At 41.5% G+C, this 25,919-nt stretch overlaps 1 protein-coding gene across 6 annotated transcripts; it reads right to left on the reverse strand.

Moving 5' to 3' along the window:
* Nucleotides 1-10,583: 10,583 nt before the first annotated feature.
* TMEM267 (transmembrane protein 267) lies at nt 10,584-25,091 on the reverse strand. 6 transcript variants are annotated; one of them, XM_039234133.1, is made up of 5 exons: nt 23,907-25,091; nt 17,363-17,453; nt 17,218-17,266; nt 14,576-14,963; nt 10,584-11,355 (listed from the first exon to the last, which is right to left on the reverse strand). In XM_039234133.1, the coding sequence occupies exons 4-5, from the start codon at nt 14,885-14,887 to the stop codon at nt 11,020-11,022; spliced, it is 648 nt and encodes a 215-aa protein (XP_039090064.1). In that variant the 5' UTR covers nt 14,888-14,963; nt 17,218-17,266; nt 17,363-17,453; nt 23,907-25,091; the 3' UTR covers nt 10,584-11,019. The 6 variants fall into 6 exon arrangements, with proteins under 6 accessions (XP_039090064.1, XP_039090062.1, XP_039090065.1 ...); XM_039234131.1 differs by having other exon boundaries at nt 17,218-17,269; XM_039234134.1 differs by lacking the exon at nt 23,907-25,091 and adding an exon at nt 23,834-23,850 and having other exon boundaries at nt 17,218-17,269.
* Between the last annotated feature and the right edge of the window lie 828 nt (nt 25,092-25,919).

The raw sequence follows: 25,919 nt of genomic DNA on the forward strand, positions 1-25,919 counted from the left end.
TCTAATTCTAAAGTAGAGTTCATTTCATAGTAGGTGCTGTTTCAAACATTTTGCATATACTAAGTTACTTATTGGTCAGGACAATCCTATAAAGTATGAACTCTTCTTCCTTTTTACAGATAAGGAAACAGAGGCACAAGTTTAGTGTGCTCAAGGTCATAGAGCTTATAAGTGTTGGAGCTAGCACTGGAACCCAGGCAGTCGATGTTCTGTCTTTCTTGCTACACTATGTATGCATTTTGCAAATATGTACAGTGGTAAAAAAAAGAATTTAATATTCCAGTAATTGAGGCTGTGTAACAAGTATGCCAATGCTTGTAGCTTCAACCACCACAGCATTTGCTGTTTTGCTCATGAGTCTGCTTTTTAGGCTCCACTCACGTCTGCTCCACTCAGCATCTCCTGGAGTGGTTGGAGGCTGGAAGCTGGATTATCTGGGGGGCTCACCCACTCCCATACTGCAGTTGAGGCTGGCTGTTGGCCGGGGACCTCAGTTGTTCTTTATGCGAGCTTCTCCATGTGACTAGCTTGCCTTCTCTCACAGCGTGGTGATTGAGTATCAAGGGCAAGTATCCCATGAGTGAGAGAGCGAGCCAGGAAGAAGCTGTATTGACCTTGGGGCACCTGGGTGGCTCAGCTGGCTAAGCATCTGACTCTTGATCTCAGCTCAGGTCTTGATCTCAGGGTCGTGAATTCAAGCCCTGTGTTGGGCTCCATGCTGGGAGTGAAGCATGCTTATAAACAAACCAACCAACAAACAAAAATTTTGTGTGACTCAAGAAGCTATATTGCCCTTTATGACCTGTTTTGGAATTTACAGTTTCATTTCTACGGCATCTGATTAATCAGGATAGTCAAAAAGTCCTACAGAGGGTGAAGAGGAGGGGAAAAAGACCACCTCTCATTGGAGAGTGGCAAAGTTCTAGAAGAGCATGAGGACCTGAAATATTGCTGTCAATCTTGCACAAAAGATTGATTAATTTATTTCTCTAGCTCAGAGCTAGCCTGTACTGAAACCATCCCAATAACTTAGCTATTCTTTTCTTCAAGAAAAAGGTCCCACAATCTTAGATAATAAAACATTGTCTTTCTTTTTCCTATTTTTATACTCCTAGATCAACTTTTCCTCTTATATTTCTCTTCGGGTGGAGGACAAATGAAATTTTAAGCTTCTATCAGGTCTTTGCTATTGGCTTTGAACCTGAGTAATTATGTTTTCTTTCTTTTGGCTGACATTTCAGGGAAGATTCCTGAGGTAGGACTGTCTAGAACATGCCAGTTCTTATCTTCTAAGAAAATAGGGAAGGATGAAGGAAATAGGTTCATTCAGTTATTCATTTATTCAAAATATATGAGCTTCCATCTTGCACTGAGCACAGCCCTAGGGAAAAAGTAAGAGATGAAGACAGTGACTCTGCCCTTGAGAAACCCATGCTGGTAGAGGAAGAGAGAAAGACAAGCAACAATTTCTGTATTAATTCCTGTGGTAGGGTCCATTCTTTCCTGTTGCTCAGGGTGATGCCGTTGTTACTCTCTTAAGTGTGAAAAATCAAGGTAACCACCCTGACAGGTCTTCAGCTGGGTCTTTGTCTTGTCTGGGATGGATGCTTCCTAGCACCCAAGTCCTCAGAAAGAAGGCTGCTGTTGCACTAAAATTAGAAAGGCAGTGCCTAAACTGTGTGCCCAGGCGTCCCAGGGTACCTAGATGAACTCTCAGGGGTGCCATGGGATATTCTAAATTACTGCATGGCTCAGTCGTTTAAACGTCTGACTCTTGATTTTGACTCAAGTCATGATCTCACGGCCATGGGATTGAGCCCCAAGTAGGGCTTTGTGCTGGGCATGGAGCCTGCTTGGGATTCTCTCCCTCTCTCTGCCTTTCCCCCACTTTTCTCTCTCTCTCTCTCTCTCTCTCAAAAGAAATAAATAAACTTAAAAGAAAGTTTAAATTATTGAGGGAAATGATAGGGACCCCACTACTACTATTAAGTCATTTGGATCTAACTAAATAACAGGAGCTACCTGATATTTCTTTTGGCCTAGTGGTATGGCGAAAAAATGACTGACATTAAGAACACCATACGTAAGCCAAGAAAGTTTGGTAACCATTAGAGTCCCTCATCTATCAATTTTCTTAATACTTCCTTCCTCACATTTTTCTTCAAAGTGAACACATACTGTTTGAGCCACTCTTCATCTGGGACAAGGCCTTATTGCCTGATTCACCCATTGGGACTTCTCCCTGGGCCTTCAGAGGAGTCTTCAGATGGGCATCATTTCCAGTCTCTTCCTGCTTCTGCCTCCCTTTCTGTGGCCTTCTCCCCTTCGCGTTCACCTGTTCAGCATTCCTTCCCCCCGCTGCTCTGCTCTGCATGTCCCCATGGAGATAATCAAGTCTCAGTCCTCACTGGTGACTTGCAGATTTTGTATTCCTGTCCTTTCCTCCTCTGCCCAGTTATTGTTACTCAGAAAAAGGTAAATTGGTGGCCATAGCTGGTTCAGCACCCCAAGATTCACTTCCATTTGAACTCCTGGTGAGATGAGAATGTCCTATCCCTGTTATTAACATATGTTTGCACAGTTCTCTTGCTCGGGATATTAACTGATATCCTGGGGCTACAATCCCTGGACAGCTGTTGCCTCAACTGACATTCCATTTTGGAGATCATCAGTGGTAAATACGCAAATGAGTCCTAGATCAAGGCTTCTCCCCTGGCCCTTGTGGTGGCGCGGAGGTGAGGAAGCTGAATAAGAAGGGACAGGGAAAGCATTTGGTCCTTTGCCACCACACCACAAAACAGAAGGATGCAGAGGACTAGACCAAAGCGGAATCCTAGCTCTATCGTGGAAGCTGGACTGAGAGGTTTAAAATGATTTCTAGACAGGGGTGACTCATTCTGTTAAGCTGGCTGACCTCAGCTCAGGTCATGATCACACGGTTCATAGTGCAAGCTGTTAGCGCTGAACCCGCTTCAGATCTTCTGTCCCCCTCTCTCTGTGCTCCTCTCCCACTCTTTCTCTCTCTTTCTCTCAAAAATAAATACAAACATTCAAAATAAATAAAGTGATTTACAGATAGGATGCACCTGAGGTGATCTTGAAGCAGTAAGAGCTACACAGACACCTAAGTGGGGAAGGAAAAGCCTTCCAGCCAGAGAGAATAGCACGTACCCAAAGCCAAAGGCGAGCACTTTCCATTCTGGGTACTCCCGATTGGTCAGAGCTTGGGGTGGAGGCGGAACCTGATCTGAAAAGGCTACACGCAAGGGGAGAGGGACCACATCCCTGGGTTGCTTAGATATTATTTCTAGTATTTTCTTCTTAGGTTGTAAGTAGCCTAAATTCAGAAGTAATCGGCACTGGGCTCACAGGCCTTTTACTGCTGCTGTGCCTCTAGTCTTCAACCTTCTTGTTGGGAAGACGACACATGACTGCCTGACATCAGTTCAAACACAGGGGCTCTTGGGTTACAGTTACTGGGGAGAAAGGCAAACCTGCTACTATCACTTACCCATCTTGGTGCTTCCACATGGCCCTCAGGGTAAATTCCCAACTCCTCAACACGCAGAGGAGGCAGTCTGGCCCCAGGCTGGTCAGCTGACTGCCTTCAGCCTTCACCTCTCCCACTCCAGACGCCTAATCAGCAAAATTGAATTACCTGTCATCCCACCTTCGCTGTCACTCGGGCTGTCACTCGGGGCTTCGGGGCTTTGCAATTGCTGTTCCCTCTGCCTTGGGGGTCTCCCCACCCTTCCCATCGCCTCCCTCGCACCCTCACTGGAGCCCTCTGCTTTTCCTTTAGTTTTCAGGGAACTCTCCTCTTTTCCTAATGGGACTTCACAGGGCCTGGGCTTGCTCGTATTGCCCCCACTGATCAGGCTATATCTTCTGTATGTCTCTGCCATCAGCCTACAGGCTCTTTTACGACGGAGACTATGTGTTTTTCACCATTAGAACATTTTTTTTTTTAAGTAGGCTCCATGCCCAATGTGGAGCTTGAACTCACAACCCTGAGATCGAACCGCATGCTCCACCAACTGAGGCAGCCAGGCGTCCCCAGAACATTACCTTTTAACACGAGGCCTGCTACACAGTAGGAACACATTAAACACCAAGTGAACCGGTGTTGTGTGGGGGCAAGTACTGGATACATTTTCACTCAAGTAACTGTGGATGTTTCATTGGCCAAGGCTTTTATGAATTTAAATCTTATTTTTTCTTTTCATTGAGAATGGAGAAAGAGTTTGTAGGGGCGCCTGGGTGGCTTAGTCGGTTAAGCGTCCGACTTTCGCTTAGGTCATGATCTTGCGGTTCGTGGGTTCGAGCCCCACGTCGGGCTCTGTGCTGACTGCCAGCTTGGAGCCTGGAGCCTGTTTCAGTCTGTGACTCCCTCTCTCTCTGACCCTCCCCTGCTCACGCTGTCTCTCTCTCTCCTAGAAATAAATAAAACATTAAGAAAAAAAAGAGCTTGTATTAAGATTCAATAGTTCTACACAGAGAAAATAGAGAACAAATGGAACTGTACTGTCAATAGCAAAGGGAAAAAGGTCATTATTTTCCCCAAAACAAACTTAACTCTGGCAAGACAAGTCAGAGGTTATCTCCCCAGAATTTGAGGAGCACCCGCCCCCCCCCCCCATCCTGTGGGATTATGGAAAGCTAGAGCCTGAAGAGAGTCATGGAAAGCATTTGGGCCTATTTCTCATTGGCTTAAAAAGGACATGTGACTTGTGCAAAGACACTGGGGCTAAATTCTGGTCCAGGGCACAGGATTCAAGAGAGCAGTCTTAGTTATACGGGAGGCATCTCACCAGCTCATATCAAACAAGACCACCAGGAACAAAACAACAATGAAAAATATCTCAGGGTAAGCAGAAGTATCGCCCCCGTATCTTAATCCCTGGAATTTGGGAATATGTTACCCTACATGGCAGAAGAGGCTTTGCAAAGTGATAAAGAACCTGGAGCTGACGAACTTGGCCTGGATTATGCAGCTGGGTCTAATATAATCACAAAGGTCCTTAAATCAGAGAATCTTCCCAGCTGTGGCCTGAGGGAGATGTGACTATCAAAAGAGGATCAGAGGGGCGCCTGGGTGGCTCAGTCAGTTAAGCATCTGACTTTGGCTCAGGTCATGATCTTTCGGTTCGTGAGTTCGAGCCCCAGGTCAGGCTCTGTGCTGACAGCTACCTACTTCAAATTCTGTGTCTCCCTCTCTCTCTGTCCCTTCCCCCCCGGCCCCCGCTTGAGTAAATAAACATTAAAAAAAAAGAAGAAGAAGAAAGAAAGAAGATCAGAAAGATGCATGTGAAGAAGGAATCCGACCTCCCATTGCTGGCTTTGAAGATGGAACACAGGGGCCACAAGCCAAGGGATGCAGGTGGCATCTAGAAGCTGCAGGAGGCAAGGAAACAGATCCTTCCCTAGAAACTCACATGGGACACGTCCCTGCTGATGCCTTGACTTTAACCCAGTGAGACCTGTTTTGGATTTCTGACATATGGAACTGGATGATAATGCATTTATCTTGTTTTAACCAACAAACGTATGGTAATTTGTTAGAGCAGCAAAAGAAGAGTAATACCGGACTCACGCAGGCACACCCCCTCCAACCTCTCAGCAGCCACGTGGGCAGCCTTCCCGTCTCTCTTCCATTCTTTCTTCTCACTCTTTTTTTTTTTTTTAAGTTTATTTCTTTATTTTGAGGGAGAGAGAGCAAGTGAGGGAGCAGGGGAGGGGCAGAGAGAGAGGGAGAGAGAGAATCCCAAGCAGTCTCCATGCTCAGCACGAAGTCCCCACAAGCGAGAGATCATGACCTGAGCTGAAATCAAGAGTTGGATGCTTAACTGATGGAGCCACCCAGGAGCCCTTCTTCTCACTCTTCTTAAGTACTTTCACCCCTCCAAAGATCCCCTGAGGTTTAATTTACGCCCATCTCACTTGGATCACTATGTGGCTATGGGAGCAGAGAGCTTGCCTAGTGACTGGCTCTGGGTCTCACATCTGAGGAAGGAAGAGCCCTTTGCAGAAGGCATGGCCTGGGGTCCATGCCACCCTTCATGAAGCCAGTCCTGGGTCAACCTGTTTAGAATCTAAAGAAACACTGGAGTCCCTACGGGCCAGGAGAGCAGGTCTAACACTGAGAGACTATTGTTACAGACTCTGGGCAAACAGCCGTGGCAGTCCAGGAAGAGGAAGGGTGTGTTTACACACAGCTCTCCAAGAAAAGCAAGGCTCTACAGCACACAATGAGGTCCTTATAGTAGAGTCTTTCATGAAGACTTTAAAAAGCTCCAGTCATTTCTCTGTGACTCGTGAAATAGCTGTGGGTAATGAGGTCTGACCGCTGTCACTGAGCTATGTTATACCTGCATGCAGTCTGTTCCGTAACCACCAGCCCGTTTTATACTTTATTGAGCATCACCCAGATATCTAGGGGAATTTTCTCTCTGCCTTGCAGTTCATGTGCATGGCACCACGGACGCTGACCTGGGAACCCAGGCATTGCTTGAATTAAGTCAAATGAATACTGAATGAGAAAGGGTGTGTGAATTCGGATGGGTGCTTTGTTTGAAAGCTCACAGAGTACTGAGGAGGCTCATGATGAGTGTTAGAGCTTGAAGCGGACGTTCCCCTCCCGGTTGCTGGACATCAAAACGTTACTGACTGCTGCTGGGTACGTAAGCCAAATAACTCCTTGTCGGTCAGGCAAAGGGTAAAATGCTGCAGAAACGCTTTAATTAATATCTTTATTCCTGCGAAGTAAAGAAAGGCCAAGGGGACACACATGGCAATGCCTTGGGTTTATGCAAAGCGCAAAGTAGCTGTGGAGATCGAATATTAATATAAATTTCTCAGATCAGTGGAATGCTGTGAGCATCTTGGCTTGGATCTAATATGGACAGAAATTCTGAGGCTTGGCTTTTCTGGTACAGTATCTGGGAAAAAAAAATGTTTAGTAGTGAGCAAAGTGTTATTAAGATACCCAGCTGAAGTTAGACGGCAGGCCAAGTCAACAGGGTTTCCTAACAACTTTAAAGATGTGTGTTCTGGAGAAGAACTGGGGAAAAGGCAACCATGCGTGTGACTCTGGGTCGGCTGATTGGAGAGTACATGAGGGCGTCTGGGCACTGAGTGTTGAAATAGTAAACAGGAACCTAGAACACTGCCTTGGTAGGAGAAGGGCAGAGTCAAATGTGCCTAGCAGAGGACTGATGGACCTAGCGACAAAGGAAGGTTGAGAAAAATTAAAGATATCGACAAGGGAAAGAGTTGGCTTAAGGAAGAGGAGGGAAGGGAATGAAGTCAAAGAAACAGGAGGAGTCTAGAGTCATGGTTCTTCTTTAAAAAAAATTTTTTTTTAAGTTTTATTATTTATTTCTGAGAGAGGAAGAGACAGAATGAGCATGGGAGGGTCAGAGTGAGAGGGAGACACAGAATCCAAAACAGGATACAGGTTCTGAGCTGGCTGTCAGCATAGAGCCTGACACAGGGCTTGAACCCACAAACCATGAGACCATGAGATGAGCCAAAGTCAAATGCTTAACCCACTGAGCCACCCAGGTACCCCTAGAGTTATGGTTCTGAAAGTGTGGTTCTTGAATAGCAGCATCAATATCGTCAACCTAAAATCTCCAGGAAGCAGTAATTAAGAAAGGATGTTTATTTGAGATCAAAGAATTGGAATTCAGGGTACACAGATTTGGGTTGTAACTCAAATAGCATCTGCTAGGGAGCGAACTCAGAGGTTTTTAAAGCAAAAAAGGAAAGTCTGTATAGTTGTTCAAAAGAATTTTTTATTGGTGTTCAGGGCAAAAAGTTACTTTTGAGGGAGTATAAATTGGTTGCTAAGGCTGTTGCTAAGCAAAGTCTTTTAGTGTAGCAAGTTGCAGGTGTTCAGGCTGAGTGCTTGTAATAGTTGAGGTTTGGCTCAGTTCAAAAGTCGATGGTTCCACTAGTGAGGACATGCCTAAGGCCCATCTCCTTAATGGCCTCCCAGCTCCATTTTAAAACTGCTTGACGTAAGTGAGCGCATTTCATTTCACCTTTCACAGTATCAACCGGAAACTTGTTGGAAATGAAAATTCTTGGGATCTACTGAATCAAAACTCTGGAGGTGGGTCTCAAGCAATCCCTGGTCTAACAAGTCTTACAGGTGATTCTGATGTATGCTAGAATTTGAGAACCACTGGTCTAGAAAGTTAAACAAAGTTGGAGATCCCAGCAATGAGCAATGTCATCTAAAAAGCAGGTACAGAGGCCTGTTGTACTGGTGCATGGCCGGTGTGATGTAGTGATGAGTCATTGTTATAGAAGAAAAAGGGAATATTCAGGAGGCTCATCTGATGACTGAGGGTAAAATCAAGCATTGGAATAAAAGGAAAAAAAGAAATCCAGGTGCTCATATTATCAAAGAAGGTGAAAGTGAGTCTCAGAGAGTAGCATGTGAGGATGAGGAGAATTAAGAATGAGGAATATAGTGAGATATCAAATGAAAGAAACTGGGAACTATGGTGGATAAAAGGTTTAGCCATGACAATAGCGAGCAAGGACCAGAATATCCACTATTTCCTCTCCTCTGCAGTTGGGAAAATGGGAAAAACTAAATAATTATTCCCCTAGCGAAAACAAAATGGAGCCAGGGTGTGTCTGCCTGACTGGATAGAGTGATGGTGATTGCCTTAACTGAAGAAAGGAAGTGAGGATACAGGGAGTTTTGACTTAGCCTACCACTTAAAGGAAACTAGGCTTGAGGAGGAGTAGAGAACAGTTCAATGGTGGAAGTTCTTCTGAGTGGCAACATAACTAAACATTCCTCTAGAAAACAGTAGACTGGAAGGTTAGATCAGTGGACCAGCCTCCACTAAGTGAGTGGAGGACATTTAGTGGATGGAGAAAACATATACATGCCAACAAGATAATAATCCAATTTTCAGTATAATGTAGCGACACAAACTCTTTCAATAAGGTAAAAAACAAAATGGTGGCATGGGAAGTTGGCTGCTGTATTTATAGAGGTTACAATCACAGCTGTCATAGACCATTTAGAGGACAAGGATCATTTCTGATGGTAGACGCAGGCAAGAAGACAAACCCTCATTTGAAATGTGCAGTTATCGGTTAAGCAAGGAGTCACGGTCAAAGTGAATTCCTATTCTAATACAAAAAGTTAGGACAACCCCAAAAATGCCAATGTGGCATTCTTAAACAAGGCCCTATATTTTAATAGCATTCCTTTGTTTTATATGGAGAAAGAAAAAGTAGTTCTATAAATTAGTCAGAAAGTGATATAATATATATGCTTTATTTCCATGGATTTCTGAATTCATATACTTTAAAAAAATCTCTACCTTATTCAAATTTCCCCCTACTATGTGATATTTATTATACCAACCAAACCGACACAAACGTTGCTTTTGAAAGATAACAGATTGTAAAATCTAATAGATTCTAAAATCCAATAGATTGCAACCAATTTGTTAACAACAAAAAGAAAAACTAAATTAAGGTGAACATTTGTAACAATTTACAGAGCTCTGTTTAACTTAATTAATAAGAAAAACATGCTTTGGATAAGGCATTGTTTCAGCATTTCTCAGAGAATAAGGCACACAATCACTAGCACTACAAATCACAATGTGTGAGAAAAGCTAAAGATAGCAGATGGCACATATGAGACAAAAAAGCAAAGCAAGTGCCTTTAGGGCACTGACTTCTATATCAAAGTGACATTAAATTGTGAAAATGTAAAATTTTATCGCAACTAAATTTTCCATCTCTAATAAGGGTTAATCATTTTGGACAGGTTAACCTGAAAGAACAAAGGACAAAGCAAACTTCCTAAAAAGACTTCATTTTGAAAAACGTATGTTTTGTCTCTCTGTATCAGGTATATGTTTTAAAAATAAATGAATTGGTATAATATTTTAAAATAGTGTATAAACAAATCGATAGGAACTAAAACAATTTTATTGGCACCTCAGGAGTTTCCTTCTGAAATAACATTACTGGTAAGTCCTTTTTTGTGTGAATTCAAATTCCATAGTTATAAGCCACGTATTAATAGTTTGTTAATTTAATTATGTTTTTCAGAACCATTAAAACCTTAACACATGAGACTTGGGGGCAAAGATACTAAAATAATACTGGGCGCCTGGGTAGTTCAGTCAGTGGCTCAGTCTTGATTTTGGCTCAGGTCATGATCTCCTGATTTGTGAGTTCAAGCCCCACATCAGGCTCTGTGCTGACAGAGCAGAGCCTGCTGGGGATTCTCTCTCTCTCCATCCCTCCCCCACTCAGGAGCACCCTCTCTCTCTCAAAACAAATAAATACACTTAAAAAAATAATACTTGAGTAATGTTATTACAGGTAGCATATTACAATAGTTATTTCCTAAAGATTCCTGAAACAATAATCTAGATGTGATATTAGTTGTCATCTTTTATGAATATTATGACGATTTCTTACAAGTACACTGGTGCCAATTCTGCCAGTAATCACAACTCAACTAAAGTTCCTGGCAAATCAAACTTCAGTCAGGATCAACAGATAGGAAAGAAAGAAATCTTAGTGGTCACCAGACGTCTTATTCAGGATCTCGTTTATTCTGGCTCTTTCACTGTTTCAACATCTCAGGGAAATGTGGACATGAATGCTGACAAATTAGGCCCCCTACAATTTGGTCTGTTTTTCATCCTGAAGTGGACTGCCGTAAACGTATACCTCCAGAAAACGTAACTGGATGTTAATCTACTAGAGCTACTGGTAAAGCGAGATGAACAGAAGAAACAATAAAAATGTATCATGGGATAAATGAAACTCTAATATCATACGAGAGTATTAGAGAAGAAAGAAGTAAAATTACAACAAATGTATATTTAAAAAAAAAAAGGTACATGCCTCCTGAGCAAGAGGATTCAGGAATTACAACAAATATATATTTTTTAATTTATAATGTCAGCTACCCTTAATTATCATTGTCTGAACCATTTCCTTCTCTCAGTGGGGCATACAGTTACTTCAGACGTCAATCTGAATTCCATGTTTTGCAGACATCATTTGTCTGGTCCCTGTTAAATACATAACGAATGAACAGATATGAGGTAAAGACGATGTGATTATGACATAGAGCCAGAATGGCAAAGGAGAAGTTTTTCCAAATGGACATATCCACAAGCCATGACGAATTCCATCTCGGATATGATGTGAGGTCCAGGATATAAATAACATCCAGGGAAGAAAGCACCATGAGTCTTTGAGTTTGAAAAGGTGCATAGTAAACTTCAAGGTCAGAGCTGCGACAGGTATCACAGTAGAACAGTGAAGGAAAGGTCTTCGGGGAAGAGTCAAAGCAGCCTGCAGGGAAAGAAGTAGCTGGTATCATTTCCTTCTTGGCAAACAAAATTTTGTAGACGCTTCCTAATATTCTAAGATATTTTCCAGGAGTCTGTCAGAAATGCAGTGGAAACATTTTCTATGTCACCTGTGACTATATGTATTAAATCTGGCTTGTAGAAGCAAAGAAGATATAAATGTGAGTAGGATATTCTTTGCATTAAAAATGAAATCAAGATCTCAAGAACCTGTTCATTAATTTTTTAAAGTTTTCTATCATTTGCTTAGAAAAGTCACAGTATGAACGTAATTTATATCCCAAATGTACGGTTTGTGTAAATTTGGAGTTTTAGAGAATTATCTGGGGGCTCTAATAGCATTGAAAAAAAATATCACAACCAAATAAAATATTCTTCTATCAATAAAGGCATGAAAAAAATATTTTTGTTGTGTCCGCTTTATATTAGCCTTGAATATTTTCAGAATGCCCTCATAATAACATTTAGAAAGACTATGTTATTTTAGTTTGGTTTATTTATTTTGAGAGAGAGAGAGAAAGAGAGAGAGACTGTGAGTGCATGGGCAAGCTAGAAAGATCATGACCTGAGCTGAAATCAAGAGTTAGATGCTTAACTGCCTGAGAGACCCAGGCTCCCCTCAATTAGATAATTTCTAATAAAAAGGAGGCCGAGGGCATTGAAAATTGCCTGATTCTGAATCTCCCGACACATCCTCAAAAACATTACAGACAAGGACAAATAAAACTATATCAAACCCCACTCAGCATTAGACAGAAGTTAGTGCCCCCAACTTCAAATACTCTAAAGTATTAAGACAAACACCACCCTGGTGCGCTCTCTCGCACACTCCCACCAAAAGCCAAGAAAGAAGAGGACACCTAAGATTGATGTAAGATAACCACTAGAAAGAGAAACACTGGAAAGGGTCCTGGTAAATCAGAACACTGACTACAAAGCAAAGACTTAAAAGTGTGCATGATTCAAGGCATTAAAAGGCATTGATTCTGGGGGAGAAGATGATAAAAAGAGGAGAGGAACCCTTTGGGGATGCTAAAGAGGAAAAGGAGGAGTGAAAAAAACAACTTAGGTACCTATAAAAACAATTATGAGCCATAACCTTCCCAGTACATTAAAGTACAAAACATCCATTAAAAAAACTACCTTGGGGGCGCCTGGGTGGCTCAGTCAGTTAAGCGTCCAACTCTTGATTTCGGCTCAGGTTGTGATCTCATGGCTGTGAGTTCAAGCCCCGCGTCGGGCTCTGTGCTGACAGCCTGGAGCCTGGAGCCGGGAGCCTGCTTCAGATTCTGTGTCTCCCTCTCTCTCTCTCTGCCCCTCCCCTGCCCACGCTCTCTCTCTCTCTCTCTCAAAAATAAACAAAAATATATTTTTTAAAATGTTCAGATTTCATTTTAAAAAAAGGACCATTGCCAGCACTATGCTCTACTTTATGTGCACTACGTCCTTTAATCCTTGTAACAGCTGCATGAGCTAGAGACCATTTTACAGAGCGGGGAGCTGAGGCTTACAGGGACCAAGTAGCTGCCTCGTGTTGTACAGACACTGAGTCTGTCTGACTCCTTGGCTCATATTCTTAATGCTGCTGCTTCTAAGTGAATCAAAGAATAAACGTAGTATTTGCTTAAATGTTTTAAAAAAACGACAATCATTAAATTCTAGGTGAATGCACTTATGAACCACACTTTCTGTGATGCTTCATAGCTTATCCAAATCTCAACTAACGTTTATTGTGAGCTATTTGCCACAGTACATCCTGTAAACTTGCTCACACTTAACACGCAAGACAACCCAAAGAGATCAGTAAAGACAGAATCCACATTTTCTAGACGAGGACACGGAGTCTTAAAGAAGAAGGTGCCCTCCTAACACCACATACCAGGATTCAAACTTGGGTCTCTGATGCCAGTCTCAAACACAGTGTTATTCTGCCTCCACTTATAGCCAAAAGTTACGATTTGTCTTTCATCAGGAATTAGTGATTCCTAACTGATTAAGTGTTTTCATAAGTAAGACAACCTCTGAAAAATAACTGGTATGTGACATATAAAGGAAGAAGTGATCATTTCCTGTTTATTCAACAAATATCTACCAAACGCCCACTAAGGTGTTCCAGGCTCCATTCCAGGCCTGCGGTGAACAAGCAAAGTCCTTGCTCTGTGGGTCTGTATTTCTTTCCTGAAATGTTTACAGGTCATAAACATGTAAAAGGTAGGCAAATCTGTTGACACTTAGAAAATATTATCTGAACAGGGACACCTGGGTGGTTCTTGATTTTGACTTAGGTCATGATCCCAGGGTCATGGGATCCTGTTTGGGCTCCATGCTGAGCGTGGAACCTGCCTGAGACTCTCATTCTCTCTCTCTCTCTCTCTCCCCTCTGCCCCTCTTCCCCACTTGTGTGTACTCTCTCTCTAAAAAGAAAAAAAAAAAAGAAAAAAGAAAATACTGTCTGAACATAGTTCATTTCCAAAGCTAACAGGTCACTGTATAGCTAAACACCTGAAGCCTCAATGAAGTTCCTCAAATTTCTCCACCAGGGACTGTGTCCTAAGGAATCCATTGAAATGCACACCTTTGGCCCCCAGAGGGACTGGGGAATGAATTTCCTGAAGCCATACCCCAGGACTAGGAGTCATCTTAAAGCTACTTAACTGTTATGGAGCACGTAGGAGCTGTATACTAACTGTACGTACAAGATGAAGAGTAAGGGCGAAAATCCTAAGTGTGGCCCTGAAGAAAGAACACGGAGAAAAGAACCAGGTTAGCCCTGGGAATGACCCCTATTACTTTAAACCACTTGGCTAACATTTCCTTCAAGACTTGGCTAAGCACCTGAAGAAAGAACACGGAGAAAAGAACCAGGTTAGCCCTGGGAATGACCCCTATTACTTTAAACCACTTGGCTAACATTTCCTTCAAGACTTGGCTAAGCACCGGCCTCTGTAAAGCCAGCACAGAACTCCTCAGGTACACGTAGTGAGTCCTTGCTCTGTATGCATCCTTGGCCCTTTGTGATGCCAAATAACTTGATTAGCAACAGGTCTGTGTTCACCTTCAGGGAAGTACTAAGTGCCCAAAAAAGGTGGATGAATGGGTTTTCTAATTTTAAAATAAAGCTAATCTCTAGCTCCAAAATGATGCTGTGAAGATCAATATAATGGTGCTAAAGATCAGAAAAATTAAACATACATGCTTCTTACCTTCAAAGATAAAGATCCAGCTAGAAAAAAATGGTCTACATCAATAACAGAGGCTAAAAATCCGGCTAAAATGATTTCCCCAAAGTCAGTTGTCTTCTTGACTCCAATGACAATTGCCCACAACCACATGCCAATCACACAATGTACTGCATTATCTGAGAGGGCTCGAAGCCAGTCACTTTGCTGAATTACTGAAAACTGAAGAAGTCTGTCGGCTACTAGGCAAAATACTCCCAGACCGAGGCTGGAAAAAAGAGACTCGGTGCTACAAGACTGGAGTAAAGCATGGGTCTTCTCAGCCTCTGAGGCCATCACAAACAATACGTCAGCATACACCAAAAGCCATCAGGACACGAACAGCTTATTCTTGTTTACATTCCCAGTCACCCTAAAATAGAAAGCAAAGAAAAATATTAATGCTATATAGCATTAAACAAAACATAATCAGCAAGAATTTCAGAAATACAAAATCAAGTTGTGGAAACTGGTAATTTAAAAAAATTTTTTAAAAAATGTTATTTATTTTTAAGAGACAGAATGCAAGCAGGGGAGGGGCAGAGAGAGAGAGGGAGACAAAGAATCTGAGGCAGGCTCCAGGCTCTGAGCTGTCAGCACGGAGCCCAATGTGGGGCTCGAACCCATGAACTGTGAGATCATGATATGAGCTGAAGTCAGACGCTTACCTGACTGAGCCACCCAGGCACCCCTGGTATTTCTTTCTTTTTTCAACTGTTGTCAGTAATTTCATTTTGTTTTTCCCAGCTTTGTTGAGATATAACTGATATATAACACTGTGTAAGTTTAAGGTGTGTAATGTGATGATTTCATACCCACATACGTCGTGAAATGGTTACCACAGTGTGGTTACTTAACATCTTCATTACTTCACATAGTTATCTTTTGGTGAGTGTGGTGAGAACATTTAAGATTACTCTCAGTAACTTGCAAGTGTAACAAAATTGTAATTCTTACATGTTATATACGATACGCCAGGAAGCCCAAAGAGAACAGAAACAACAGTTTACATGTTAGTATATATCAAGGTGAATTTAAGAATGTCCACCAACTGTAATCCATTACTTTGAGGTCATCCATTGGTTCTATCTCTCAGCAATGTGTGCTACATGGTAGTGGGCATCCGTGTCTGTGTACCCAGCATCTATTTTCCAGACTTCTGAAAACAGCATCTCCCCTTCCTGTAGGAAAACTGCTCATCACGAGACCCACTCTGGAGCCGACCGATTAGAATTCCCGTCTCTCTTAGTAGCAGTAATTAATTAGTAATGATTAATTAGCCATCATTTTCTAGTAGTGAGTAGACTAGTGGTGAATACTCTAGTGATTAAGGTGACCCAGGCTGGGCCAATCCAATTCTCCCTTCTAGAATTTTCCAAAGTGGAGCTGGTAGGGGAAAGTGCCTCTTCTTCTCACAGACCATGGGCTTTACTACGTGGAGCACCCTAAAAACAAAGAATCATAAGGACATCAAATCCTCAGGCCCAGTCGTTAAGTTTCGCAGAGCTGGTCTTGTTCCTGCAGCTTACCATTTACTTCTAGGAGATACCCTAGCATTCTTCCAATAAATCCCTTTTTCCTTTCTGTTGCCTCTAACCAAAGAACTTTAATTGATATAAAAAGGCAATCATAATTCTGTACTGAGTGCTTACCTGGCATAGGATACTGAAATCATTTATCCAGTTAAAGTTATCAGTGTTATGTGATACCTGAAGTTTTTGTTTTATATTGTTTTGTTTTCATTCTAAGACTAAAGAATAAATGATGTATTAAGAATGATTCAACTTCCATTCTGTCATAAAAACTATACATGGCTAATTATACATACTCTAGAATTTATAAGAAAACATTCCTTGAATTGGAAAACAACTTGGAAAAAGATGAACTAAGTTGAAGGACTCACACCATCTGACTTCAAGTTTTATAAAACCACAGTAATTAAGACAGTGTGGTATTGATATAAAGATAGACAAATAGATTGATGAAACAGAATAGAAAGTGGGATCAGAAACAGATCCACCCGTACACGGTCAATTGATTTTTAACAAAGATGCAAAAGCAAGTAAATGGAGAAAAGACGGTCCTTTCACCAGATGGTGTGGAACAACTGGATATCCATACGTAAAAATACCTTACTCCACATACAAAAATTAAGTCAAAATGGATTACAGACCTAAAAGTAAAATATAAAAGTGTACAGCTTCTGGAAGAAAACATACAATATTTTTGTGTCCTTGGGTTATAAAAAGAATTCTTAGAAGCAACATCAAAAAGTCAGTCTGGTTTTTAAAAATTGATAAATTAAAACTCTGTCAAAATTAAGCTCTGGTCTTTGAAAGACGTTAAGAGAATGAAACCACAAGCCACAGACTTGGGATAAAATATTTGCATATCTCGTATTTGATAAAGGATTTCTATCCAGAGCAAAGAATTCTCAAAACACAATAACACAAAATTGGACTAATACAAAAATGGGCAAAAGATTTGAAAAGGTAAAAAGGTGATATAGAGGTGATCAATAAGCACATGAAATATACTCAACGTCATTAATTATTAGGGAAATGCAAATCAAAGCCACAATGAGATACCAGATAAACTTATTAGAATGGCTACAATTAAGGACTTACCATCCCCAATGTTGAAAAGCTGAGGAGCAACGAGAACTCTCACACACTGCTGCTGGAGATGTAAAATGGTAAACCACTTTTCAGTTTCTCAAAAGTTAAACATACTTCTATCACACATTCAGTCATTCTGCTCCTACATATTTACCTGAGAGAGATGCAAGCATGTATCCACACAGACTTGTATGAATGTTCAGAGCAGCTTTATCTACATTAGCTCCAAACTGGAAACAATCCAACTGGATAAACAAAACGTGGAAAAGGAAACAAAAATGTAACACATGCGAAAACTGATGAACTTAGTGAATACTAAGTGAAATACTTAGTGAAATAAACCAAACAAAAAGAGAAGAAAAATGGAGTAATAGTCAAAATCCATGGAACTATACAACACAAACAACGAACCCTAATGTAAACTATGGACTTCAATCAATGTACCAATGTTGGCTTATTAGTTTTAACAAGTGTACCACACAAACACAAAATGTTAATAGGGAGAAATGTGTGTGGAGGGAGAGGTAACATATGGAACACTCTGTACTACCTGCTCAATTTTTCTGTAAACCTAAAACTGCTATAAAAAATAAAGTCTTAATTTTTAAAAATTAAGTAAATGAAGCAAGTATGGGAAATGTTATAACTGTTTAATACCAGTAATGGATACCTGTAGTTCATTATTCTATTCTCTACTTTTCTATATATTTGAAATTTTCATTTAGAATTTTAAAAAAAAATTATTTCTTAGAGAGAGACAGCCTGAACAGGGGAGGGTCAGAGAGAGAGGGAGACACAGAATCTGAAGCAGGCTCCAGGCTCTGAGCTGGCAGTTAGCACAGAGCCCGACGCGGGTCTCGAACCCATGAACTGTGAGATCATGACCTGAGCCGAAGTCGGACGCTTAACCAACTGAGCCGCCCAGGTGCCCCTAGAATTTTTTAAAAGAATAAATGATTCCATTTACATAAAATTCTAGAAAATACAAATCAATTTAAGTGACAGAAAACAGATCAGCGGTTGCCTAGGGAAAGGAGGGACTGGAAGGATTAAAAAGGACCATGTGGAAACTTTGGGGGAACAGTTAAGCTCATTATCTTGACTGTGGTGATAGTTTCATGGTTCATAGTTTCACGTGTACATCAAAATGTATCAAGGTCAAGAGTGCTACCCTTTCCTGCAGTCCGCCCACAGCATGAAGGCTGGAGTTGGTTGGAAGCCAGTGCAGAGTGCGTTCTGTCCTGGCTCTCCTCCACATCCAGTTTCCTTCTTGACTGTCTAGCTGATCTGCAGCAGCTTTGGGCTCAACAATAGGCTCAGAGGCAAGAGTCTGCCCAGAACACTCTCCCAGCCCCCACAGCTACAGCTCTAACCCCTGTAATCAATCAATTCCACATTGTTCAGCAGGCAAGGTAGTTCTGCTTCTTTGACGGGACTTAACGAATACAAGAGCCAGACCATTTGATTGAGTAAGAAGACAGCACTGATGGTGTTATTTTCTTCCAGTGGAATCTCTACATTTAATATACTCCTAATTGCAATCAAAAGGGATTTTCTTTTAGGAACATCCTGAAATGTTTCTAAATTTCATTTAGAAAAGCAAATACCGGGTGCCTGGGTGGCTTTAGTTGGTAAGCATCTGACTTTGACTCAGGTCATGATTTCACAGTTCATGAGTTTGAGCCCCACTTCGGGTGAGCTTGAGCCCTGCTTTGGGTGAACACAAGTTCCGCTTCTGGTAAAATAAAAGAGTAAATGCCAATAAACTTGAAAAAGCAGAATATCATAAGTACTTAAAGGTGAAAACAAAGTCCAGAAACAAATTAAGTATGTGTATGGAGGAGTCAAGAATGTATGTATAATTCTAAATTGAAAGAGGAACAATTATTCTTTAACTCAGATCCTATATCAGTTAGGGTTCTTAAGTACATGGAAAAGAAGTAAACGCAAAAACCAAAATTTATTAAAAGGATACTGGGAAATCACAGACTTGACAGGTTTTAAGAACCAGGCCTCAAATACCTCAGTGAAAATAACACCAGACACCTGGTCTGGTGAATACCTCCCACCACTGAGCCCAGCTTACACTGCCCACCCCGTCACCAGATGGTACCACTGGCATTGGTGCCAATGCAGCACTGTCTGCTGCTGCCATGAAAGATTCTTGGCAGCATTTGTTTTTTTGATCTCAATACAAAATTTGGAGTGCGGCAGCGTTATGTGTCTGATTGGGTGGCTCTACATTCATTACATGACCAGACCCTTGCTGCAAGGGAGGTTGGAAAAGAGAATACTTAGCCTTTTCACCATATAATGTAGAAAGAGGGCTCTTTGATTCTTCCAGTTAATTAGAAGAACAATCTCACAAATATACTATCTGGACAGGAAGTGAGCAGTCCACACTGGTTGTCAAGTCTGTTGATTGCTACATACTCCTGGAGAGAGTCAATCATCAGACGAAACCTGAGATTGGGTTATCTGCTTTCAATCTGTGCAATGCACAGTTTTACACAGTAAAGTTGTTAAAACAACTAGGTTTTAAAATGTCACATTCAAATGGATTAGAGTTTTGCAATATAACAGACCATTTCCCTGCTTAAATAAGACAGGGAATCTGTTTCATTGACTTGCTGCTTGGAAAATTTCTGTGATTAGATAGCTTTTGTAATCAGTTTGGTTATCAAGTTTGGGATATTTACACGAATTTGTAAACATACTCTTCATAGTCCAGCTAAGTAGCCTTTTAGAGAGGAGCTCAAAATTATTTTTAAAATATTGACAGTCATGACTATAGAAGAATGTAAAACTTCTGCATGGCCAAGTTAAAGACAAATGGAGGAAATTTAGAACCTTTACGATGGAGAAGGATTTAAAGTTTTTACTTTATTAAGGGCTCTTAAAATTAAGAAGGAAAAATAAGTACCCCACTAGTAAAGTGGGCAATGTCTATGGAAAGGCAATTTTGAAAAGGAAGAAATACAAATGATCAAAAATTATTAGAAGATTTCAATTTTATTAGTAACCAATTGAATTTAAATTAAAACAATAAGGGGCACTCAGGTGGCTCAGATGGTTAAGCGTCCAACTTTGGCTCCCGTCACGATCTCACTGTTCATGAGTTCGAGCCCTGCATCAGGCTCACTGCTGTCAGGGGGTAGCCCGCTTCCAATCCTCTGTCTCCCTCTCTCTTCACCCCACCCCTGCTCATGTTCTCTCTCTCTGTTTCAAAAATAAATAAGCATTAATTAATTAATTAAAACAATGAGATTTCAATGTAAGATTGCCAAGAGACTGCTAATGCTTTCTGAGAAATGATCACTCATGCTGAGTATGATCAGGAGTTTAAGTTGGTATAATTTTCTAGTGGACAATTTGACAACAAATGTACCAAAACCCATTTAAAAATGAGCAAATATTTTTGATTCAGCATTTCCAATTCTAAAAATTTATCCACAGAAAATAAGTAGATTTAAATACAAAGAGTTACATATGGATATTCAGTATAGCATTGTTTATAATAAGAAAAAATGAGAAATTATAGGTCCAAAATATGAGACTAATAAAATTAATTCCACACAATTATGCAGCCATTATAAACACTGATTCTCATTTTTACTGATACGGAAACATGCTCAAAACATTGAAGCTTAAAAGACTGCCTGTAAAATAATATGTAAAATATTAATTTTTGTAAAAAAACATACATTTAAAAATATAGCAGACTAGGGGCGCCTGGGTGGCTTAGTCGGTTAAGCGTCCGACTTTCGCTTAGGTCATAATCTCTCGGTTCGTGGGTTCGAGCCCCGCGTTGGGCTCTGTGCTGACTGCCAGCTCAGAGCCTGGAGCCTGTTTCGGAGTCTGTAACCCTCTCTCTCTGACCCTCCCCTGCTCACGCTCTCTCTCCCCTAGAAATTAAAAAAAAAAAAAAAATATATATATATATATATATATATATAGCAGACTGTTCATTTGACTTGTATGTCACTCATGGGTTTACATACGATCATTACTTTTTTTTGATTCCCTAAACATTGTCAATGCCTTAATATTATGATCACAAAACAATAAAGCACTCTGAAAAGTTAGTCAGAAGTCATTAAACAACTCAGACCATGATGCCTGTCAGCCTCTTCAAAGTATAATTTTAAAACATTATAAGTATGTTAATAAAAATATTAGAATACATAACATTAATAAACATTAATAGGGGTGCCTGGGTGGCTCAGCTGGTTAAATGCCCAACTCTTGATTTCAGCGCAGGTCATGATCTCACAGTTCATGAGCTCAAGTCCCACATCAGGCTCTGCGCTGTGTGGAGCCTGATTGGGATTTGCTCTCTCCCCTCTCTCTACCCCTAACCCAATTGCTCTCTCAAAAATAAAATAAACTTAAAAATTTTTAAATTAAAATAAACATTAATAAAATTTTATACAATTCTTATAAGCCAAATTTAACAAAAATTACTTGTTCATATGGGACTCAAACTCACGAACTGTGAGATCATAACCTGAACCCAAGTCAGATGCTTAATGACTGAGCCACCCAGGAGCCCCTGTTTGCTTTTTTTTTTTTTAAAAAAGGTATAATATGGGGGCGCTTGGGTGGCTCTGTCGGTTAAGTGTCCAACTTCTGCTCAGGTCACTATCTCACGGTTCGTGGGTTTGAGCCCCAAGTGGGGTTCTGTGCAGATAGCTCAGAGCCTGGAGCCTGCTTCAAATTCTGTGTCTCTCTCTCTCTGCCTCTCTCTGACTCGTGTTCTGTCTCTCTCTCTCAAAATAAACATTAAAAAAATTAAAAAGGTGTATTTATGGTCCCATAAATACAATTCTGACATTTTTCCACTTTTTAGTGCAAATATTTAACATCTCTGGATTAGATTCTGAGTATGAGAAAGAGAATTTTCTGAAAAAGAGAACTTTAATGAGTGTAGTTTCTTTTATTTATTGTCTCTAACTAGAAAACCCAAGTCTATCCATTTTCTTCATACCTTGTTCTTCCTTTTTCCACTTCCTGCCCCTTCCCTACAAATAGAATGGACCTCAAAAACTATAACTGTTTATTCTACATATTCACTTTTATTGGGCAGTTCCCTTAAGAGTAGAAATTATAATTTTCTTTTAAACCTGTCACCTATAAAATCTCATGTGCACAAGGTATTTACCAAATATTTCATTATACTAATACAAGGTGTAAGCAAGTAAGCAACCCTCAGCCTATGAACTAAATATATTGTTTAGGATGACTTCTGATCTCATAACAGCCAGTAACCTAGATGATAAATTTCTTGCAGCCACCTTCTACAGTGGTCAAACTGCCACACCCCATCCCATTATAGTAAAATGTTATCAACTATGGGGCCTTTTAAGTATACATCCATAATAAATAGTAGGGCGCCTGGGTGGCTCAGTCCCTTAAGCATCTGACTTACGCTCAGGTCAAGATCTCATAGCTCCTGGGGCTCTGTGCTGACAGGTCAGAGCCCGGAGCCTGTTTTGGATTCTGTCCACTCTCTTTCTTCCCCTCCCCTGCTCATGTTGTCTCTCTCTCAAAAATAAACTTGAAAAAAAATTTTAAAAAGGTATACATGGTAGTAATCTTTCCTTTCCTGAACTCGCAAACCTAATTAGTCAGTTACTTTAAATATACACTACTATGCATTAATAATGTTAGACAAATATTTCTACCAAAACAAAGAGCTAACACAGTCCCAATTGTCAATGTAACCTGCTTCCCTCTTCCATCACACAAATACTTACAAAAACCTGAGGTAAACGCAATCTAAAATCCAGTAACTACCTTTAGCGTTGCTTTATAAATAAGCCTTTTTCACTGTTGGTGCTGCAAAAGTTCATATATTTAATTTTTTAAAATTTAAAATTCTTTAAATAATCTCTACACCCAAGGGGGGCTCCAAATCAAACTGGACATCTAGTGGCAGGCTCCGCCCAGTGAGACAGCCTGGCGCCCCTCATACACACATATTTTTAATGCTACAATACCTAAAGCAGATGCCAAATCTAATGCAGCTAATTTGCAAAGGAAAGAAACACAAATCCTGCTCACTTTCTCAGAAACTTTTTATAGCCTGAACACAAAATGTTTAATTCCTACACTATTAGGAATAAAACATACAATTCTGAATCTCAATACATTTCGAATCTCCGCAAATTCCCAAAGCATTCTTTCCTAAGGCTGCTGTGATGCAGTAATCTTAAAATGCCCATTAAGAACAATGGACAGGAAGGCCTGGCGTCAACGGAACTAAACACTGCATTTGCAAAGAAGGGACCCCGTCACACTTATAACATTCACGCCTCGAGGGAGACGGGGCGTGCAGAGCTCTCGTGGTCGTAAAGAGGGCAATGGGCAACTCCCGCAAGACCCCCGTCACGCCGCCGCGGGCCAGGGAAACGCCGGGGCACAAAGCCTAGGGGAGGACACGGTGCTCCAGAAATCTCGAAGGCGCAACTAAGCCGGAGGGAGACGCCGGGGCTTCGCGCAGATCCCGGTACCACCAGACAGTGCCGGCCCACGGGTCCAGCACAGCCCGCTCGCTCTCGCGTCCCACGCGCTTGCCGCCCCTACACGCCCTCCCCATGTAGAATCTGGAGCTTCGGCCTCCCACCTCAGGACGCAGTTCGCAGCGTCCACTCCAACCCCCTCCCGCCTGGTCCCCCGCGGAGCTCAGCAGCACCCACCCTCGGCTCTGCAGGTTGAAGTCCGCAGCGCAAACGGCGGCCCCGCCCCTCTCCCCGCCCCTAGGCCGGCACCATAGAGATGCCGGACGCCGGCCAGAGAGGCCGCAGCCCCCAAACGTCCGCCGAGAGGACGCCGGGATACTGGCCCCATTCATAACGGACCGGAACCGATAGCTCGGGAGTCTTTGGTGGAGGTGGTGGGTTCCTCGCCGTCTGCCCCATAAGGAGATCTTTGGGAGAGTGGAGGGATAAGTGCAAAGTGCCTTGTTGGTTTCCTCTGTCAAACCTGAGCACTCATTCTTGGCGTTGCCGGCGCCGTGCCCCAGACTTAGCCGATATACCCATAATGCAGTCTTCCTGGGGGCCAGGAAGCTGAGAACGCAGAAGGGGCCTCATCGAATGTCGGAGGGACAGGCCGTATGTCCAGACGCTTGAGCTTGGAGCCAGAGGCCGTCTTGGGTCGCGAAGGGGAAGAGAAATGTTCGGCTTCCTCTACTTCCTATACAAGTTGGGCGCCGGAGAGTTTTTCCACGAGACGGAGGCACCACGCGACTTTGCAGGTCGGCCGCTCCTCCACAGCGCTCCAACGCCCCCTTGGGGAATTCTTGATAATTATACTTTGCCACTTTGTGGGCGGACAGTGGGTGCTACACTTTATTGTAGCAGCAGTGGCAGGGCTGGTTTAATCATGACTACTAAACGCAGAGGAGTTGAAAAAACTACATGAAATGTAGCTTTTCACTAATTAACCAAACTCACAAGATGCAGCTTTTTAATGGGACTGTGGCCAGGTTCCACCCTGTCTTTTGCCCAATGAGCACCAAGGAGATGTCTAGCTTGGCATTGGCTCTAGGAAGCACTGGCACAAAAGAATCGGCTTAAAGAGGGGCACTACTTTCTTCTTCCTACCTACGGTTTATCAAAACAAGCGTCAGATGGAAAGCAAGGGCAGTAGTGAGATTAATCAGTTGTAAGAGAATTCTGTAGTAAAAAGTGAGATCTTCCATCTCAAGCAAACTCCGAGGCCTCTCGCAGAACTCTAAAGTGTGACTCGGTTTCTTCATGATAGAACTTTTTATTGCTTGCCATACTTGGTCCTTAGCCAGTGGAAAAGATTCAACTGAGGAAAACGATACTCAATTTACTCACATAGTTTAAAGGCTAATTAAAAAACATAACCACAGTATGGCGTGCTTTTAGTCGTGTTAAGGGCCATTTGTCACAAGTGTAGTAACAATTTCACATTGCCCTTAGGCAGCATTGTACATTTTACACTACAGGCTTTCTAGAACTATTGAACGACATGGAAGGCTGCCTGCAACCAAAACGAAGAGAAAGTGTTACAGTTCTTTTCTGTGCAGTCAGCCTACAGCCCAAAGGCACTGATCCGTGTATACAATACATACTGAATTCTCTGTGTGGCAAGCACTATACTTGGTAACAGGATATAGAATGACTTTATGGAGCTCACGTTCTAGTGAAGGATCTAGACCACAAAGAAACAAAGGTTGTACAACTGTAGTCAAGTAACTACAGGGATGTAATAGAAAGTGGGGGAGGCCTTTCTGAAGAAGTACTAATTGGTGCTGAGATTTGAAGGTGGCAAGGAGCCCAGACAGAAGCTAACAAGAGAACACTGTGCCCATTCAAATCTTTGACATTATCACTCCTAATCTATGCTCTGCTTCTTTTCCTTTTTCTCCATGTTTCCTATGTTGTATCTTCTCTTTTCTGTCAAGAAGCTGGTCTTTTCTAGAAATCAGAAGTTAATTAGAACGTATTTGCTATATTGGTCTAATTTTGAAGTCTCTTTAGATGTGTGGTTTTGTTCTTTTCCAATAGACAAGGTTCTAATAAATAGCACTTTTGATGAGCTCATTTTAGTTTAACACACTTGTATAGCATCAGTTTTTTTTTTTCCAGATGTTCAAAAGAAATGAAAAGATTTAATGAGCCAATTCAGATAAAATTGGTCTTTGCTGAAGTGCTCAATTCTTAGCTTGAAGCAATATT

This window comes from Hyaena hyaena, unplaced genomic scaffold (assembly GCF_003009895.1).
Source record: "Hyaena hyaena isolate Hyena2069 unplaced genomic scaffold, ASM300989v1 scaffold_83, whole genome shotgun sequence".
Classification (NCBI taxonomy): Eukaryota; Metazoa; Chordata; class Mammalia; order Carnivora; family Hyaenidae; genus Hyaena; species Hyaena hyaena.

Bases quoted from the DNA above. Each gene is read 5' to 3' on its own strand.
- TMEM267 (XM_039234135.1), bottom strand. From the start codon at position 14,887: ATGGCCTCAGAGGCTGAGAAGACCCATGCTTTACTCCAGTCTTGTAGC. The intron at 11,356-14,575 runs GTAAGAAGCATG...CTTTCCCTGCAG, and splicing joins CTGGATCTTTATCTTTGAAG to GCTGCTTTGACTCTTCCCCG.